Source organism: Gopherus evgoodei, chromosome 2 (genome assembly GCF_007399415.2).
Source record: "Gopherus evgoodei ecotype Sinaloan lineage chromosome 2, rGopEvg1_v1.p, whole genome shotgun sequence".
Taxonomy (NCBI): domain Eukaryota; kingdom Metazoa; phylum Chordata; order Testudines; family Testudinidae; genus Gopherus; species Gopherus evgoodei.
Genome location: NC_044323.1, coordinates 195,590,606 through 195,611,655, shown reverse-complemented (window position 1 = coordinate 195,611,655; position 21,050 = coordinate 195,590,606). Strand labels below are relative to the sequence as shown.

The following is a 21,050-nucleotide window of genomic DNA, read 5'->3' as shown; positions in this document are numbered from 1 at the left end:
AAGCATCTGTCTTTATAATGTCCTTAAAATGCAGCTCATATTTAGCAGTGGGATGTTACAAAGCTATCAAGTATAAGAATTTTAATAGATGTAATGTTTAGTTTATATCATTAAAGCAGTCATCTGCAATTTTAAATTTTCTCTCTCTCTCTATATATATATATATATGTATATATATTCAAAACTGACTTTCTAGATACAAAGATTTTAGCTTGCTAGCATATATCTTAAAAACTATCAAACTTTGTCAAATAAAAATATATAATGGAATGCAACAGATGGTGCACGTGGCATTCATGTATGTTTACTTACCTTGAATTTGTCTTTTAGACCCTAGTTGTGTTGTACTCAGACTCATGTTTGCTTAGAGACCCAATGAGGCAGAACCTGGAATGTTATGGCTATTTCATTCAACATAATAATGTTTGCATAGAAAAAAAGAAATATATGCATATATACACTTAATAAAAAGCATATCTATTGATAATTTGATCAATTTGTACCAATAGCATCAAGCCATTTACACCGGCATGCAACTAGACTAAAATAACTGATGAGTTTTTAAGAGATGTAGATAGCTTAAATGTGCACGCGCAAACACACACACACAAACCATGTAGGGCATATAAAACACAAAAGCACAACAATAATGTATGCAAGGCAAAACACAAATACATATAAAAAGTTTCTGAGTACTCTTTTCCAAATAAGTCATTCATAAGTGTTTCTGTTTTCCTTTTTCTTTACTTGTAAACCTTTAATCATTCTTATTTACAGGCATTCAAGATGCAATACACAGTAAAAATAGCTTCTGTATTTAAATAATGTCAGACTTTGCTTTTTTTCATTGATTAGAAAGACTCTTCTCAACAACATTTTTATATGTAAATATATAAGAATACTTAATAAGCACTGAAATGTCTCATTTTAAGTGAGAGAAAGAGATATTAATATGACAAGCAGTGATCTCATGGTTAATAACAGAACAAGTTTTGTAATATTTTGAAAATATTGTCATTCAATTTGTAGAAAACAGTGTTTCATAAGAAAGTGGGTTTCCTTCTCTCTGAAGAGTGTTTTGCATTGCTCTGTCATGCACCAAAATAGGTCAATACTCCCCTTTTTTACTCATTTGGACTTTACTCTTGTCATGGATTATGGACAGTACTCAAGGCCACCTCTTAGCTATAAGGAAACTACATGCATGTAGTTCTTTCAAAAAACTAGATTTTATCAAAAAATTCTTTGGTTTAGTAAACATTGTACCCACTCTTAGTTGAGAGGTTGTGTGTGTGTGTGTGTGTGTGTGTGTGTGTGTGTGTGTGTGTGTGTGTGTGAGAGAGAGAGAGAGAGAGAGAGAGAGAGAGAATGAATGAATGAACAGGGATGAGGGGGCTTTAGGAAGGGCGAAGGTGGAGGGGGGGTGAAAAAGAGAGAGAGAGAGGAGAAAATATAGTGGCCTAACCTACAAATAAAAGAAACATAAAATGAGGAAAACGGGAATATTTTAGGGGCAATCAAGTCCTTATGCAACAGTCTTCATCAAAAATCTATTGATACTGACCGCTGGACAGATTTATCATGTCTTGACAGCCTGTGACTTGTAGTTGGTACCTCTTCAATTTCATCTATCTCAGACGCATCTGCAGCATCTTGTGAGTAGCTATGCTTCATGACAAGGATATTTCTCCTGTTCATGGGCTGGATGAGGGGCTTTACAGGCTGGGGTTGTATTTCTGTCAAGACAGAAGCATCTCTTGTGCTGAGGTTACTACGGCTGCCCTTAGTGCTAGATAGTTGTGATCCACAGTGATGGTCATGAATGCATTTTGAAGATGATCTCCGCAGTTTATGATAATTTTCAAAGTCATCTGCTACATCTGCAAGGTCAGCTGCAGCCCCTGTCCCTCTAAGAGTACATAACTCATAATGAGGAGGCTCAAACACCTCCTGGAATACTGTTTGATCAAAGTCTGTTTTCCTTTGGACAAATTTTTTACGAGGTTGCTTGATCTGTACTATAACAGAGATAATAAGGAGGATGATCACAATGCAAGAGGTCACCCCAATTATAGTCCCACTGGTATTGGTAAGTTGGTCCAAAATGTTAGCCTTTCTTTTTTCTGTGTAAAGATGAAAAGCACAGCATTAATATCCAATTAAAAAAGAAACACCACCATCACGATTTTGATGCTTAGCATAACCTTGTTTTTATTCTGTGTTTAAGTTTACAGAAGCAATTTTGTAAAAACAATTTAAAAGAAATATTAATAAAAGATAGAGCAATCATATACAGATACCAAAACCTTTCCCCTTTGCCAAGTGATAATCAGGATGTAACCAAACTCAAAGATATGAAAGGCTAGTTTAGTTTTTAAATGCTGTCTTCAGTTTCATCCCCAAATCCCCATTATATTCCACAACAAAACACAAGTCTGCTACACAACACTTCTGTTTTGCTTCCATCACCCCTCACTAGATATAGGAGATTGGGAAATGAGATCAATGAAAGCAGGAACAGTTTATGGGGATTTAAAAATACATATTTATTTGGATTTGGAACTCATCTGAACTCCTAATATTAATGAGCTGAGCTGACGGTATTCAAAGATTGAGCTGAATCAGAAAAAAATGGAGGAGGAGTTATTCAAAATAAGGTTTCCAGGAAAAATCCTCTATCAGCCATTATTTATTTTATTTCCTAGAACCGGCTTAATGAGTATAATCCTTCAGAACACCACTGGCCCCAATTCAAAAGGTTGATCCTACACACTATCTGTACCTTACTATGGGCTGCCAAGTGCCAATCTCTCCCTGCCTGCTAAAATACCTGTCCCAGCATTAAAAAGATTCAGTGGACTCTCAGAAAGGGAATTTCATTTCATCTCCCATTTCTATGTATTTCACTGTGGTTTGCTTCCTAATTTACAGGCGCCTGGGTGAGCTGATGATGGAGTTCAATGGGAGTTGAAAGAGTTCAGCACCTCTCAGTACAAGAACTTTAGGCACGTGATTTTCAGTGGGAAATTGTGAATAAGGTTTAACTTTTAATTCAGCCTCATTTCTACTGTCATACTAATGCATAACAGATTGGTATTACTTCAAAATCAAAGGCATTCACAACAAATCAGTAACACCCACTGCTTGGCCTGCAGGCACCTTATCTTGTGGCCTTCATGGTATTTAAAGTGATGGTTCACTCCCCATTGGCCTGCTACTGTAGATTGGTTCCAGGGTCCTCCCAACTAAGTGAAGAAGACCTGGCACCAGATTCAAAAAACAGAAGCACCGCAATCAGCCTATTTGTTTGCTGGAGCCAGCAAATCTACTTCTCTAGTAAGAAATATAAATGGGGGAATAAATAAAAACATGCCTTAGTGGTAACGGTACTGCTTCAGCATGGCACTTAGACAATGTGAGATGAGATTCAGTCTAGAAATTAAAGGGAGGAGAGGGTCTCTCCCCTTTTTTTAATTTATGAATAAAAAAGAAAAGCTTTTCCTCAACCGTAAGCCTAGCTTCTGCAAGGAATATTACTTCTTTTAAGTGCCTCATTGTGTTCATTGCCGGTATGAGTTCATTTACATTTTATTTTCTTTCCCTGCTTGTCAGAAGATTTTACAGACTTCAGTGCACTTATAAACTGACTGTTAAGCCACCCTCATTTTTTCCCCCTTGATTGGTTCCTAAATTTGGCTTATCTCATGTTTCCAAGATCAAATCTGCAGTGACAGAATAAGCAAATGGTGTCCACAGCCTCAAAGGAGAGTTAGTTAAATCATTTTTTCTGAAGAAAACAATGCTGAATTTTTCAAAAGTAAAGGGAATCTGACATAGGCCACCTGGAAACCAATGCCACCACCTGATCAGGGGTGCCAATATCTCTCCATGACACAGACATCATGCCTGCTTTCCCGCATCTATTCTTTAGATTTCAACTTGACTGTGAGATTATACATAGATTTGGCTGCTTGATACAGAATTACTCCTGCTGTGCCTGGGGTTTCAGTGCTGCTGTTATTAGCAACAGGCATCACAACTGGAAAAACTGATTTTCAACATGATAAGGGATGCTTTTTCCCTACTTCCCCAGCCATCCACATTGATGTCAAAGTAGCTAGTGATAGACTAAACCTTTCTTTCTCCTCCTAGCCCACTTCATACAAGAACAAATACACCTTTATACCCCACCTCCTGCCCCACTACTGTAAAGGTATCTATGACATGGACTCCAAAGTTGAACAACAGACTAAACCTCACATATACATGAGAGACAACCAATGGGTCACAACATATACAACCAAGTTAAAAGCAAAGCAAAATGGCAACATTTTATCCAGGTTCACCAGTGCTTTCATCTCTTTTCTTTTCTTGGTTGCCTGCTGTATACTACCCCCTATTTGCCCTTGCTTGAAGCCTTAACCCATAGGTCTGGCACATAGGTTAATAAGTCACTGAGTATAATCATGCTGTTCCCCACATAGTTAAATATCTTGACAATTTCAGCTCTATATACCTATAAATTACCTTTACAGTGGTTCTCATCCCAAGGATACACACAGTTCTGGAGTCCATTGCAGACCAATGTATTATTAATACACATATTACTATGGCAAAAAAATGAGTTGGTTTCACAAGGGGCTAAAAACAAAAAGAAGGAAAACCAATATTAAGCAGTAAATCACTCAACTTTCAATACTAAGAACATCTAGGAATGATGTAATCTTAAACAGCAATTAACTATATGGCAGAGGTTCCTCAGAAGCAGTAACTCTTTATTATACTAGTTGCACCACTCAACTCGCAAATCGTTCACAGCACACTAATCTGGGGCACAGGATTTCTCTCATGTTTAAGATGGATGGGACTACTGTCTCTTTTTTTTTATTCTAATAAATATTCTAGTTTAGAATGTGTAGAAACTCAGTTCTAGATAAAATACTGGTGTCAGTGAATTAAGAGATTGATCTACCTATGTACTTAGACTCATATTACCAGCATCTGAACATAGTTATTCCACAAGAGATAAAATACTCTGAATGATAAGAAAGGAGAACTACAATGCAAATTCATCCTTCTGTTAACACATGTACAAAGATTATAAAGCTCTATGAACCAGGGGTAGTGCATAGTTCCCCTAAGGTGCATAGGCTGATGGAATCAAGTCAATAATACTACTAAAGCCTCAGAATGAAAGTTGTTCTGAAGGCCATATATTATCAGTCTGCACATGCAAAATCAGTGCCATCAACAGGAATTGATAATGTTTATAAATGAACTATGCTGTTCAACTGCTTAAAGTACTTGTGTATTAGCCTGGTAAGAATTCTCCTTCAAAATGCTTTAAAAGGGTAAAATTAAAATATTTAATGCTACATATACAAAGTGTCATTTCAGTAACATTCCTTTTGTTAAAAGAAGAAATTCAATATAAACACATTTGGTTTAAGCAAACATTTGTGCTCATAAAACACTAAAAGCATTTGCTTAAAAATTTGCTTAAAAAAAACTGAAAGTTGTTAAATGTTCTAATCACGTTGATTAATCTGAAAGGATTGTGGTGGTCACAATAATGACTTTAGAAGCCAACTGTTATTCTCATGAAAGCATGTGTCCTATGCTTTTTTTAAGTAGGACTTATGGTCGCACACATGCTTGGCATTGAGACAGATGTACTTTAGAGCAGTTGCAGATTAAAAAACTAAAGAACTGTACAAAGGATTTATACTGTGGAACTTCATGACTTCCTATGTCACATAAAAAGAAATCCACTTTTTAAAAAGTGCCTAAGTGCAGATTTCCATAATTGACTGTACAAGTTTCTTCAGAGCTGCTATAGTCTGTTAAGCAAATAACAAATGTTATCAAAACTTGTACATTTCCCAAAAAAATAGTCACCCAATAGAACATAACAGCTATAATCTGTATTTTCAATTTTAGCACATACACCAAAAGCCACTTAATTAGCCAAGCAGATTATAATGACTCCAACAGAACAGGTATGCTCCATCAGCTAAATAAAATGCCTTTTAAAAAAAGCATAAATATGTATCCGTCTGATCATAAACATGTATTTCTGTGATAGTACCTCAATGTTTTTAAAATATCTTTTCATGTTTACCCTCAGACTCCTCCCCCCCCTCAGCTGGAGTATTGTGTCCAGTTCTGGGCACCGCATTTCAAGAAAGATGTGGAGAAATTGGAGAGGGTCCAGAGAAGAGCAACAAGAATGATTAAAGGTCTTGAGAACATGACCTATGAAGGAAGGCTGAAGGAATTGGGTTTGTTTAGTTTGGAAAAGAGAAGACTGAGAGGGGACATGATAGCAGTTTTCAGGTATCTAAAAGGGTGTCATCAGGAGGAGGGAGAAAACTTGTTCACCTTAGCCTCCAATGATAGAACAAGAAGCAATGGGCTTAAACTGCAGCAAGGGAGATTTAGGTTGGACATTAGGAAAAAGTTCCTAACTGTCAGGGTAGTTAAACACTGGAATAGTTTGCCTAGGGAAGTTGTGGAATCTCCATCTCTGGAGATATTTAAGAGTAGGTTAGATAAATGTCTATTAGGGATGGTCTAGACAATATTTGGTCCTGCCATGAGGGCAGGGGACTGGACTCGATGACCTCTCGAGGTCCCTTCCAGTCCTGGAGTCTATGAATCTATGAATCTATGAATAAGAGTGAGAGATTGTGTTGCAGTAGCCCATACCTGCTGGTAGGGATGCACGCCAATCAGCAGATACGTGCTACTGCCGCAGTCTCTCTTGCTTTCTGCTGCTACTGTTGTGTGGAGCCACTTGGTGGTGAGGGCTGGTGGAGACACCATGTTATGTCGAACAGTTGCCTCCATCTGCATTTGTACATTATAGCAATAGTCAGAGATCCCAATCAAAATAAGAAGCCTTATTGTACTGGGATCCATACACTATATATATACAAAGACAGCCCCTGATTCTAAGAGCTTATGCTCCAAAGAAAAAAAATTCACACAGCCAGTCATGCTGAGCGGCCAGTCATGCTGAGGTATGTGGATATATGGCAAGGAGGAAGTACAACACAGGGGAAGGGGACCAAAAAAGAATAGATTGGGAGAGAAGAAAACAGGAAGGGAAAGGAGAAACAGTAAGAAGTTTGAAACAACAAATTAGAATAATCAAAACCTGTGGTGAGAAAAGAACAGCAAAGCTAGTCCATGCTCCATGGAGAGAAAGGTCTGAAGCAGCATTCTGCCCCTGAGGGTGTAGAGACACCTATGCCAAAACAAGACATAGGTGTCTTAGTAAATCCTAGCTGTTGTGGTCCTAAGCACCAGAGAGGAGACTAATGATGGAAAATCAACCCCAATAAGGGGAATTAGAGGAGTGGTTTAAAGGAAGAATAGGATGTTACAATGCACAGAAATAGAGGCAAATCCAAGTGTGAGAATGGAGGGTGAGGTTAAAGAATGCAAGGAGGACATAAAAGCAGCATTAAGGAGAGAGAGGGGAGCATGGGGTACCCCAGAAAAAAAGCTAGGCAGAAGTGACAGCTGAGATGTAAGCAGGGCTGGAAAGGGGATGATAAGAATTTTATATAGAATTAAACAGGAAATCAATGAAGAAATTCAAGGATGGGAGACAATATGGTGAGAGAAGCAGCAGAAAATAATTTCTAGCAGCAGAATTTTAAATAAACTGGAGTGAAAAGAGGTGAGAAACATGGAGGCTAGAAATTAATAGGTTACAGTTGTCAAGGGAGAGACAAGACAAGACTCAGTGTTCTAAGCATTGAGAAAGAGGAAGGTAAGGAAGAAAGTGTAGTTTAGAGAAGTGGCAGCAGATTTTAGAAAAAGAAGCAGAGCCTGGACATGTGTGGGGAAGGATAGTGAGAGATCAGAGGACATCAACATTGGAAACTTGTGACGGGGGTGGTGGTGAAGGAATTCTCAATTTTGAGAAAGATGGTAGAAGACAGTTTTAGAGGAAAGAAAAGTTCACTTTTTAATATATTTAAGGTTGAGATAGTGGGACACTCAAAGGGACATTTAAGGTACTTCATTGGAGATATGGAAGTAGAGGAGATCACCAAGGGAAAAAGTGGAAAAGGAATAGACCATGGACAGAATCCTGAGGGATGTCAACTGAAGTGAGGATGGAAGAAATGAGGAACCACTAAAGCAGTAGTAGGACAGAGTTTCAGGACAGGGGTTAGTCTATGGTGTTGAATGTAACAGACAGTTCTAGGAGGAGTATGTAGAAGAGGCCTTTAAACTAGACAGGAAGGACATCATAAGTGATGACCCTACTGAGGGCAGTTTCAGAAAAGCAGCAAGGGTGAGGAACAGGTTAGAGGCTTTCAAGGTGAGGATGGGACTTTAGTATATTAAGAACTGATATGTTAAGCTTAAAAGTGAAATGGAGGAGGAGCTGAGCAAGAGTTTTTTAAAGGCAGAGGAAACAAGAACAAACAAAGGAAAAGAGAAAGGAGTAAGAGGTTGAGAATAAAAGAAAAAACAGCTGAGTGATGGAACTATGGAGAAAAGAGGAAGCAGGTGGAGGATAGGTCATGGCGTTAAATGTATAGAGAAGGAGGACAGCCTCAGAGCCAGTCTGAGAGTATGGCTACATTTGGAATTTCAAAGCGCTGCCGCGGCAGCGCTTTGAAGTATGAGTGTAGTTAGAGCGGCAGCGCTGGGAGAGAGCTCTCCCAGCGCTGCATGTAAACCACATCCCTTACGGGTGTAGCGTGCAGCGCTGGGAGCCGCGCTCCCAGCGCTGCTGCCCTGATTACACTGACGCTTTACAGCGCTGTATCTTGCAGCACTCAGGGGGGTGTTTTTTCACACCCCAGTTGCAGTGCTGTAAAGTGTGAGTGTAGCCAAGCCCTGGGTGAAGATGAATACAGTAAGGAATAGGATAGTAAGGGAGGGATAGCTCAGTGGTTTGAGCATTGGCCTGCTAAGCCCAGAATTGTGAGTTCAATCCTTGAGGGGGCCACTTAGGGATCTGGGGCAAAATCAGTACTTGGTCCTGCTAGTGAAGGCAGGGGGCTGGACTTGATGACTTTTCAAGGTCCCTTCCAGTTCTAGGAAGCAGGATATCTCCATTAGTTTAAAAAAAAAAAAAGACAGGTTAGAAATCTAAATGTAACAAATTCATAAAAATAAGAATATACACCATGATTTAGATGTTTAAAATAGTCTGATCCTCAATATGATGCCCTGAACCTTGGGAAAGGCATAAAACAGTCAATTACCCTTTGGGATTTTTTGATTAGTGGTTCTTCTGGGACCAAAGGATGAGATCTAGCAGCAACACTGAGGGCTTATCAGTCCCCCAGTATACAAGGGAATTTGCTCCAGAGTGACTTCTGCATTTTGAAGAGACAGAGCAGTGAGAAGCAGCAGAGGAGTTTCTGAGCCTCAGTACTCCAGAATGTGGGCACTCAGTCACTCCAGAAAGTAACAGAGAGGACTAGGGATGACTGGGCCTGATATGGCATCCCCTGAATATAATGAAGAGATTTAACTGGTCATTAGGGTCCCCAGAAGAAGATAGCAGAGAAGACAGAATGAAGATGGCATCAGGTAGAGTGGGATGGTTGATCATAGGGTTTGGTGAGATGCCTGAAAGTTTCAGAAAGTGATGCTGAAAAAGACCAGAGTTCAGGTTGTGTGTCACTAATGTTAGGGAATATTTTAAATTTGGGGGTAGAGTTCTATTGCTCACAAAAAGTAGCTTTTTATATCACTAGCTACAGCTAAGTGCAATGTGAGAAAACATAGCACACGCTTCTCCACACGCTTCTGCAAAAAGTTTGCTATTCCAGACTGGAGCCTCTCACAGCAGACTTCCAAGTTAGGTGTGATTTCATGAGTTCCCAAATAAACTTCAATAGTAGACTGACATACTCACACTCATTTTTCCCCTGCATCCCAAAGCAGGCTTAGATAAAGATCCCAGAAGGAGATTTGACTAGAAGTTAATAATGTACACTCATTCAGCACAATGACCAAATTATAACACAACCCATCATATTAGCTAACTTGCTCTATTTTTCTTTTATAACTTTAAAACTAGAATTTTCTTATGTTTTGAGTTAAAATTGTAATGTTTTAAATAGTCTATATCAAACTAATGCACCAGTTAAAGGTAGTTTTAAAACCATCTAACACTTTTCCCAACAGCCATTTGAATTGCTGCCCAGTCATTTAAGCATTATTTCACTGCAGTGTATGCCATGTTACAAAGAATCTTTGTTTTCTGCTTGATTCACATCCTCTCAGCTATTGAAAAGGTTGGACACAAGATGGTGCACTAACACCAGAGGATCTAAAAACACAATCAACGCTCAGAATATGAAGTAAATGGATGACCTCGCAGAAAGAAGAAAAAAAACTGTTTCTTCTTACAGCACTCATTAGGGACAATGACTAAAACCCCATATATAAAAGATACAAAATGGCCTCTCCCCTGAAGGCCTAGTGTTTGGGGGCACTTATCTGCAAAGTTGGACACCCAAGTTTAAATCTCTGCTCCAAATCAGGCACAATCTCCTTCTGTTTTGTAATGGATCCTAAGTCCCCTTGTGAATCTACTCTGATGTTTTCCCCAAAACACTATTCAGTAAATTTATGTCAAATTCTTAAATGATTTTGCTCAACATCAAACCACACTTTTTAGCAAATAAACCAATCATCCAAAATTTTTTGCACAGCTCTAATTGAGAATCATTCCATATGCCCAATTTATATAATACAAAACAAACGAAAGCAGTATTTTTATTTGTTCAAAGTCTAATTTGCTTCTTTTACCTATAGATAAGGTAAAGAAAAGCTAATAGTCCTCTCAGCAAGAAATGTTTTATACATAATTCAGGCAACTATGATTCAAGAATAGCTCAAACCTCTGCTACAGCCCCAAAAAGACTGTGTGATACACACACATATTTATATGCAGTATATTTGATTTCTGTGTACAATGTGAGTGAAATACTATTATTTACCTTCACCAAATTTCTGTAAGCTTACATGGCTATTCTAAAAAACAAACTATTATACAGCAGTGTCAAAATATTTGTATAAGGTCAAATCCTGACCTGTCATTGAACAAGTGAGCCCAGAGCTTCACAACCCAGCTGAACTCAGTTACCATAGAATGGGTAGTGAATTCTCAGAGGCATGCCCTCTTCAGGAACAGCAATGGAGCAGCTCTTCCCCATCCTCCCCCTGCCATATCTCTTCTCCTAGGATATTTCTTCACTGCACAGTTAACCCAGACTCTTACCTGTGTTCTAGGCCAAACCTCCCTCCTAATTATCCACATAGAAAAACCTCTGACTCAGGTTTGGAGGTGCTTTAATACTGGTCCAGCTGGGGGTGTGGGTTAGAATCCGTGCTCTGCTTTACACTCAGGCTGGAACCCTCCCCCCCCCTTTTTGGTGAGGATGCAGGCTAAATCAAAAGCCAACTGTCCTCCAGTGCCTTTACATAATTCTCCTGAAAGACAGTTCTCTTGCAACTGATAGTTGACTGGAAAAAATTCGGAGTTTTAACACAAAGAGCCATGGGATATTCCCTGAGACACAGCTGAATGTAGAAATAGTGAGGACATAGCAATAATGGTAGGGTTTTGCAATGGGGATGCCCATACACAGGTGCTCAGACCAAGGTGTTGATCACCAGGGTGATCTCTGCAGTGAAGATGAAACCCCAAAAGCTGAGCTAGTGACTCTATCCCCCACTACAACACACAGCAGTGAGGTGTTGGGAAGTGAGTTCACATTTCACTCAATCCCCCTGAGCATCAAATAAGTCACAGCACTGTAAGATATTTACATTTAACCAACAGCTCAATTGGGACTGTTTATTCCCCACTCCTCCTTACTGAAAAAGAAGGACTTTCTTTTTACAAGATCATGAGAAGCAAAATCTTTCAGGTACTCTTCCCACCATCCTTGAAACAGTGAGCAAAATTTTTTTCCTTCATACTCCGGAGAAAAAATGCTACATCTCTTCCACTTAATTTATGCCATTCATATTGTTAAAATAGCACACAGTACAATACGCTTCTTGTTAATCATGAAGGTGGTATAACCTGTACTTTTCTTTCCTAACTTTAATGACCGTATACTACCTAAAAACACCCAACACCTTCATTGGCATTAGGAACTTGTCAGTAACAATATTTTACTTAATGCTAATCTGTCTTGTTTATGGCTACCCTGAAGCACGTTTGGTCAGTTTACATATTATTTTTATATTGGTTTTATAGTACTCAGAGCCCCAGTCAGGGACCAGGACCGCATTGTGCTAAGTAACGTACAAACACAGGACAGAAATACTTTGTTTTCTCCAAACAGCTTACAATTTAAGTAAATGGGAATTTTGCTAAGGGTTAGCAGTAGATACACATCAGTGTTTAGGATTGTTTTTAATTTAATTTAATTTGTAACTGTTTGATTAACATTAAATAATGTGGATTATGGTCAAGATTTTGCCACTCTTACATGATAGGTCAGGTATCAGTTTTGATGGCATAAATAGGCCCAAAGAGAGTCAAAGGTGTTAACATGACTCTGTCCAATACTTTTAAACAGGAATCAGGGTTTGGTATACAAAGGCCTCAGCCTGCTTAGTGCCATGGCAAACACATGACAAATCCTTTTAACCCTTTAATAAAGATACAGAAAAAGGAGGAAAAACAGTTAAAACCATTGTAATGTAAAGTATTAACTAAGGTTTTCATTTTAACAACACCCCCTTATTCCCTTTCCCTCCTGTTATGGAGAGATTTTAGAAGGAAACTCTTCTAATAGTTTTAGATGGCATTAAAGATGTTAACTCTATTTTCTGTGTGGAAGGAGAGATGAAATTACTTGAGATGGGATGGAGATGTTATTCATGCTGCTGTTAAATTTCAATCCCAGTTTTTAGAAGACAAAACAAAAACAAACACAAAGGGAAGAGAAGAGACAGTAAATGCAGCTTTTGTCTCTGGTGTTGACCCATTTTCAACCCTACTACTGGAAAGCCAGAAACACAGCACTCAGTCTTAAGAGCCACTCCAGGGCCTGGGAAACTTGTACCTGCATCAGGCTATGTAGAGCATTGCTTTTAGCTACTTCTTTTTCTTTACAGACTTACAGAAAAGTTGCAAAATATACAATCTTGGCTAGATAAGCCAGCCTCTTATTAGATAGAAGGAAAAGGTGAGAGATGGGAAAGAAGGAATTAGGTAAGGAAGGAAAAGGACACATATAGGTGGGGGAGCAACAAAGTCTCACATCCCAGATGCCGTTTGGGATTTAGCAAGAGCTAGTGGTGTCATCTGGCCACTCTCTCTGACTCACTCTTATCAGAACAGTCCTCAGTATTAGGCGGAGGGAAGTCCATTGTTACAGTGTATCTTGGGGTCCAGGAGATTGCAGAAGTGGCACCCCTGATGGCGAAGCTCAATCTTTTCCCTTGTTTCAGTCAGCAATTGTTGCATTAGCTTCCACCAAAGTTTCTTCCAAAGTCTTCTTTTTGGAGAATCACAAAAGGGAGTGATGGGTGGAATAGATCATCTTCCCTTTATTTTGTTCATCAGTTAGGCCTATTTTCTAACATACCAATTTTGGTTCATTGACTTCCAGTCCCATATTTGTCTGGTTTATCAGGCATGATCTTAACATAGTCCTTGAATTATATCTGTAGGCCTTTTTGTTCAGACTAATTCAGTCTGTCTCCCTTTTTCACCTTTTCCCACCAACATTTATTGTTATAGGGTATTGTGACACTTTATAAATCCACTTTCCCAGAGCTGACTCACGAGCTGGATAGGCCAATTATCACTACAGCCATTCTTTATTCCATTAATAGTCCCATGGAAACCAATAGAACTACATGCAGCATACTACTTAATGTGGGTTATTGGAAGCAGAATCATGTCCTGAGTTAGGAAATGGAAAACCCTAAGAGGAAAAACTCTGCCCTAAGTTATATGCATGCAACCTGACTGAAGCCAATGGTGTTGCAAGAGTGTAAATCTGGGCAGAATATGGCCCATAAGACTTCAAAATTGTCCTCAGATACATCCCTGACTCTCTCATTCAAGTCAACTGGGAAGACAGAATTGAACTTATTGTATATTAAGGTATATGTTTAATAGCCTAACTAGTAACCCAAAACACCGCAATCTTGTGAATGTAGCCTCATGGGGTAAGAGTGTGAAACCTCATTGAAGTCAAGGGGGTTGCACCAATGTAACTGTCAGCAGAACCTGGACTCTCATCTCTCACTTCCTGTGTACTCCCACAGTGCAGAGTCAATACTTCAGCATCCATATTTGATTTGATCTTTGGGCTAGTTTTAGAAACTGGGCTGGAAACGAGAAGGTTTCAGTTTTTGAAGTTTTTCTCTTTTGCACCATGCCTGAGAAAAAAACTGTCTTTCCATTTTCTCCAGCTGATGAATGTAATGAATATTTTATTTTCACCCTCTGCATAACTCAAAAATAGGTGAACAGATTTCATTTAAATTTCTTAAAATGTTCCAAATGTGGAAAATTTCAGCTTGGAAGAAGAGATTTTTTTCAGAAAGGTAGGAGTTTCTGAAGAATAATCTCTGTGCAGCCTCAACTACCATACACACACACACACAAACATATGGTTCAGAAATGTACTGCATATCTACATATACGTTTATTGTAATACACACACACACATATTTACTATTTATATTCAAACACACAGAGTCTATGTCTAGATCACGAAATTCGATTTTTTTCCCCAGAAGAATGTGATGTTATGGCCTAGCTCCTGGGGTTTGGTTGTTTTGCACAGAATGTAGCTCGAGAGCGTGCATACAAAGATGGCTTAATTTATCCTCAATCCTGGTATAGCTCTGTGAAGCCGAGTCAGTCAACCTGCTTGGTATTAGGTCAGCCTAAGAGATCCTCTCACTTATGCTAGCTACAAAATGTTCCTAAAGGGCCAAACATCAGTTGAGGATTAGTCTGGCAAAGGGTATCCCAAACATTCCCTCTTTCTCCTACTATGCTAGTGGGAAGGAGTGAGAGTAGCATGAGTTTTGTCTATTTACCACTAAGTTCTTCAGCGCAGAGACTTTTTCTTACTATGTACATGTACAGTGCTTAACACATGCTTGGTTATGAACTAACATAATAAACATAATAAATAATAGAGTCTCTACACTGTTTTTATCTCATTGGAGGATTGCCTTTACACTGGGCAATCCTTTTTGGGCAGGCTAGTTTGGCTGGAAGGATGGATTTGGCTGGTAGCACTGCACTAGTAAATCTGGTCCAATATTCCACTATCCTTCTCTAAACCCAAACATATTCTGAAACTAGGAAGAATTGTAGAGCCTCCTTTAAGACAGCCAAGCATAATAGGACTTCTAAAAGGCTCCGTGCAATCCTTTTTTAAATTGAGGATAGTGATAAAGGAAGGTTAAAGTGATATTTTTTGATAGGGGTTGGATGAAGGCGATTCCCTTATTGGCAAGAATGTCCAGTGCACTCAGGATTACAGATAGAGGGATGGAGTATTAATAAATAGCTGTCAGAAGTGATAGAACGAGCATCTTGTCTGCTGTGCATACAGGGGGATTTTCTCTTATCTATATATCCAGGTTCTGAAAGTCTGCTTTTAGGTTAAAGTGTAGGTGTAGCTATTCAGAAGCAAAGCTCATTGAAGGGGCTTTAGCTGTCTGTAGAAAGTATGTCTGTCATTAATCAGGCTACAGATCACTGTCAGAGTTAAGGTAGGTGAAGTGAACAGCCAGTAAGTGGGGAAGGAAACACCTATAATATTTATAAGGATAGTTCAGGGAAGAATAATTTTTCAAGTCTCACCTGAACATGCAAACAAACCTTTTTTTCTCCTTTGTTATCCTTTCATTATGCTCCAGTTATTCCAATTTTAAATATACATGTAAATATACATTTAAAGTATGCTGCAGTCACTGACTATCACATTTAGGAATTATTAAGTACTATTGGGGCATGGTAAAAGGGCATTTTAAAAAGAAGTCGTATTTTGAAAGAACATAAAATGAGATTGGACCATGGCCAGATGAACTGAACAGCTTAAATGGACAAAACTTAATATTTGATACAGCTGAATACTGAGTTAATACTAACATGTTAAGAGTTTCTGCTACTATTTTCAGTCATATTAGAATCAGTCACTCAGTTCTGTTGGCACAATCAATTTAGACTCACTTTGTATGATACTGTTTCCCTTACTTCAGACACTAGTGTCCAATTGAAATTGTGGGGGAGGGATAGCTCAGTGGATTGAGCATTAGCCTGTTAAACCCAGGGTTGTGAGCTCAATTCCTGAGCGGGCCACTTCAGGATCTGGGGTAAAATCAATACTTGATCCTGCTAGTGAAGGCAGAGGGCTGGACTTGATGACCTTGCAAGGTCCCTTTCAGTCCCCCTCCATATATAAGATACCACTGTCATTCCTCTGCAGAGCAATAGCAAATGTTCAGGGTCTTGCAGAACAGCTTCCTACTGGAGGAGAAACCAGTGATGCAGAGTTCGTGTATATTCTAAAGCATAAATTTGTTTCACACCACCTGGAACACAGGTACTTTAAACAGCATGCAGGCAAAGCCTTCCTTCAGATTTCTCTGCCTAGAATTAATACCCAGTTCCCAGGGAGCTACTGTGCCTAAAGAATTATTCTAATGAGAAATTGAGGCAGAAAGCAAATTCTCCTGCTACTTGCAAACCATCAAGACCACTGCCATGACACAGCCTTGCATAACAAAAACTAATACCATCACAGTATGTGTTCCAAAGCGTGAACATTGCACATTAAGAAATGGAACTTGAAAGGCTTTGTGCCACTTGGTGACCCCTACCATAAAATGTAAGAACATTTTACTTTGCCACTCTTTCATCATTTTACTTTGTCTATGCCCATGTGAAATAAATAATAATAATGTGAAACCCTTACTAAACTGAGATCAATAAGGAAGACTCATAGCACAGTGAAATGCCACTTGCCCTGCTAAGAAATTGCCTTTTTTTCCCTTCCTTCTTGGCTCTGAATGAATAGAACAGCTATTTCTCAGTTACTTTCACAGTGGTGACATAGGTCTCCCCTCCTACCCTTGTGGCTTCTCTGTCCCTGATCTTTATGTTACTGAATGATGTGTGCCTACGAAAGCTGCAGATCTCATCCTCTGTGTGTGGATGATCTCATTATTTCCATGTGCTGCTAAAAGCTTCAGACTTTTCATCCCCACATGTTGTGTCTTATAGATGGCATATCAGATATCTGTTTTAACTTTGAACTCAGACACACAACAATCATCTCTGTACATAATCATCTCTGGACAACTGATGTGGTACATGTACCGATGTGGTATATGGCAGAATTTAGCCTTTAATGTGTGCTAAGATTTTAACATGTCAGTGATAGTTTAGAGGAAATTGACCAGTTAATACGACATGGAAAGATTTTCAACTGTCCTTCCAGAATATGGTTTAACACCTGATGATGTTTATAATAAAGTGGCTACTCACTAGCTTTCTTTTGGGGGGGAGCGAGGGGAGGGTGCTGAACAATGTTTACAGAACTGTTTCCAGGTTTCATGGAATACAAATTTTAAAAAATGGTTTTCCATGGCTATGATTGAATTTCAAAGCCTTGTAAATGTATACTTGCTCAAATCTTGGTCATAAGTTACTGATCCTATATGCATTACTCTGCTTCTTTAGAAGCAGTGAATCCTCAGTGCCTATTTCTCTGTTTCTAAGGTAACAGAGAAAGATTTTTTTTTCTTTTTTCCAATGAATCAGACCTTGAATATTCAAGACTTCTCCAGCCAGGGAAACAAAGCAAAAAGCGGCATAATCTCAAAAGAGGATTCTCTCTATATTTTAGGCACAGACTTGATTTATAGACTAGAGAAACACAAACTACCCTTAAGGCTGCAATGTGAGAGAACTGTGACAAACACAGTTGCAGGTCAGTAGAGCGTCAGGAATTTTTAATCAGAGTCAAATTAAGGAACTACAAAGGCTCACGGCTACAGTCTCATTCCTTCATCATAGGGTACATACAGAATGCAGATGAGGAATGTATTTGATGGGATTATGCACACATTCTAGTCACTGATGGCATTCTGGTAAACCAAATCTTTTTATTTGTGGAACTCTGGCTATCTGGCTACAAGTTATTGCTATTGCCTATATTCGTGTTACTAACCCCTTCCTCCCCAGGACACTTATTACTTACTTCATTGTACTGTACATCAGATGTGAGATGCAGAGCACTAAAGATTATATTTCTAAATACATTAATCATAATTTATAAATAAATAAAAACATATAGTCCTTTCCTCTTACTCTGAGTGCAAGAATTGTTGCTGTTTTTATTCTACAAATTAAACAACAAGAAGTTGCCAAAAATGAATATTATTCAAATTTAAGTTTTTTGCATCTTTTATAAACCATAACTTCATGTAAAGTTTCTGGATAACTTCTATGGTTACTAAAACATTAAATCAAAGGATTTAAACCATCATCCCTTACTTAACAGGAGATGCTGTACCTGCTTATTAATATATACACATCATCTAGTGATAAAATAATCATATTGCAGTTCTCCAGTGCCCTTCATCTTAATATCTCGAAGCACTTTGTAAACAGTCAGTGATTAGGCCTTACAGAAACCTCTGTTCAGTTTGATCAGCCTCATCTTAAATAAATGGAAACTGAGGTAGACAGAGGTTAAGAGACTTGCCCGAGGTCATAGAACAATTGAGTGTTAGAACTGATATCCAGACATTTTGTTTCCCAGTCCTGTAGTCTAACCACTGTCTCACAAACTATCACACATGTGGGCTAGTCTACATTAGAGGGGGAAATCGATCTAAGATATGCAACTTCAGCTATGTGAATAGCGTAGCTGAAGTCGAAGTATCTTAGATCGAGTTACCTACCATCCTCATGGCGGGGGTTCGACATCCACAGCTCCCCCTGTCAACTTCGCTACCGCCGTTCGCATTGGTGGAATTCCGGAGTCGACAGGAGCTCGTTCGGGGATCGATATATCACGTCTAGATGAGACGCGGTATATCGATCCCCGAGAAATCGATTGCTATCCACTGATACGGCCGGTAGTGAAGACATACCCACAGTATAACATATGAAATAAAAATCTGGTTTGCGATTTTAATAGCTTGTTAAGGAAGTTCTTTCAGTTCTTACTCTGTATGAAGAAAGTGTCATTAACAGTTTATGAGACTTGTATCATTTGACATTGAAACACAGAGTGCTTAGAGTCTTACGTTCTTGGAAAGATGTGAAGAGCATCTGGAATCGGCTGTTTCGACTGCCTTCGTCTGCCCACATGCGGATTACCCCAAGACCTGTACGCAGCATCACATCATTAGCAACAGTGCTACAAAATTTAGCTTTTAAATCCTCTACTGAGCTACTTCCATCATAGACAGCCACAAAATTCCTTTTGCATTCATTTGAATTCTGCATTTCATAGTCCAAGAATCGTAAATAGATCTACAAAAGAACAACAAAAAAAGAACCACATAAACCAAAATAGGAGCAAGAACAATTAAACAGAACTTCTCCCTGTGATGAAAAATAGACACTTGAACTGTAATCAGATCACAATCTTTTTGCTATTAGAGGTGACAAAACACAGGCCACTTCTATTGTTTCTGCATTAATACAGTAACGGAGTACTGTTTATTCTTCATCCCATTTTGTTTTGTTCTAAAGTCTAGTCCAGAAAATGTCCAAATGTTTCTTTTCTTCCATATTCTGAGACCCCCGGCTTCCAATTTAAACTCCTAAATGTATCTCTTTTAGGAGAAACAAAATCTGTCCTCTAATCATCCAGTCTGATGATAGGTCAGAAACTTCTTCCTGTACTCACACAATATTGCTCAATTACTCACCCAACCAGAAGAATAATAAGGCAAATACTTGCAGCTCCCTCCAGAGAGTCAATGTGTGTCATCCTTGTGACATGGCTAAGCTCCATTGACTCAGGAAGTGAGAATCTAGAAACCATTCAGAACCCAAACATTAATCTTTTTCATGTTTCCGTAAGCAGTCTGGCCACCATCTCGGTCTTTTTCAACAAAGCCCTTATGTCAACAGGGATGAAACCAACAAAGTTTCAGAGAAATTAATCTAAAACCCCACGAGGCTTTAATAAAAAAGGAACATCTTTTTCTGGAATTTTAAGTCATTTTATCAAAAGTAACTAAAATAATCTTCCTGGCTAAAGAATCCAGGACATTTGTTTATTAATTTTAAGCAAAACTTATTCTCAATTAAATTCTATTTGACCTCCAATATAGGAAGCCGTATTACTGATTTGAGAGATGTTCCTAATAAATTAAAGCAAAATCAAACATACCAATATTACAGAAAGTAAATCAGAGGTTAGGCAGGCACATGATATACAACTAGACCATACAGAATAACCAGCACACCTTAGGAAAATATTGAAGAAAGGTAGATTACAGCAGAAATAGTTAAAAAATTACACATGTATTTGACTGAATGTATCCCAAAGATGCATCTTTACTTTGAAACAAAACAAAACAAAACAAAACAACCTCTAGTTGAAGTAGCAATCAGCATTACTTCTCTCTCCAATGAACTGTCTGCACAAAAAAAATCTCGACTTCAAATAGTTCTTCCCATGAAAAGACAGAAGGGGAGGAGCACGATCTCCCTAGTTTTGTGGCTTCGAGAAAGTATATAAGCACATCTCCTCCCAGACAACATGGAGGAATCTAGATGTCACAGCACTCATGTTTCAAACTCCTATTGCTTAGAATGAATGGACACTATTTAACAGCCTCCCACTTCACAATGTATATTTCTAAATCACCTATTATTTTTTTAGATACAGTATTAGAATCCATGGGTACTTTTTATGCCTGACAGGTAGTCTCTCTTTAGAGAATGCTGTTCTTAATAGGATTTGTGATAATCAAGCCAGAGCATGAAAATAGGGTTGCTTGATTTCATTATATTCATCTAGTCCTTATTTTAATAATATTGTACATTATTT

At 38.5% G+C, this 21,050-nt stretch overlaps 1 protein-coding gene across 10 annotated transcripts in view; it reads right to left on the bottom strand.

Annotated features, from left to right (window-relative positions):
- Positions 1–21,050, bottom strand: part of NETO1 (neuropilin and tolloid like 1) — an 82,750-nt gene that overhangs the window by 1,634 nt on the left and 60,066 nt on the right. For 4 of the 10 annotated variants that reach the window (XM_030552648.1, XM_030552652.1, XM_030552649.1 and 1 more), the window contains 3 exons: positions 19,291–19,519; positions 4,528–4,641; positions 1,565–2,123 (listed from right to left, as the gene is read on the bottom strand). In XM_030552648.1, the coding sequence (XP_030408508.1) occupies positions 1,565–2,123; positions 4,528–4,641; positions 19,291–19,519 (902 nt within the window). Of the gene's footprint in view, positions 1–312; positions 402–1,564; positions 2,124–4,527; positions 4,642–19,290; positions 19,520–21,050 lie in introns of those variants that run through there. The other 6 variants (XR_003999078.1, XR_003999079.1, XM_030552651.1 and 3 more) reach the window with 4 other exon arrangements.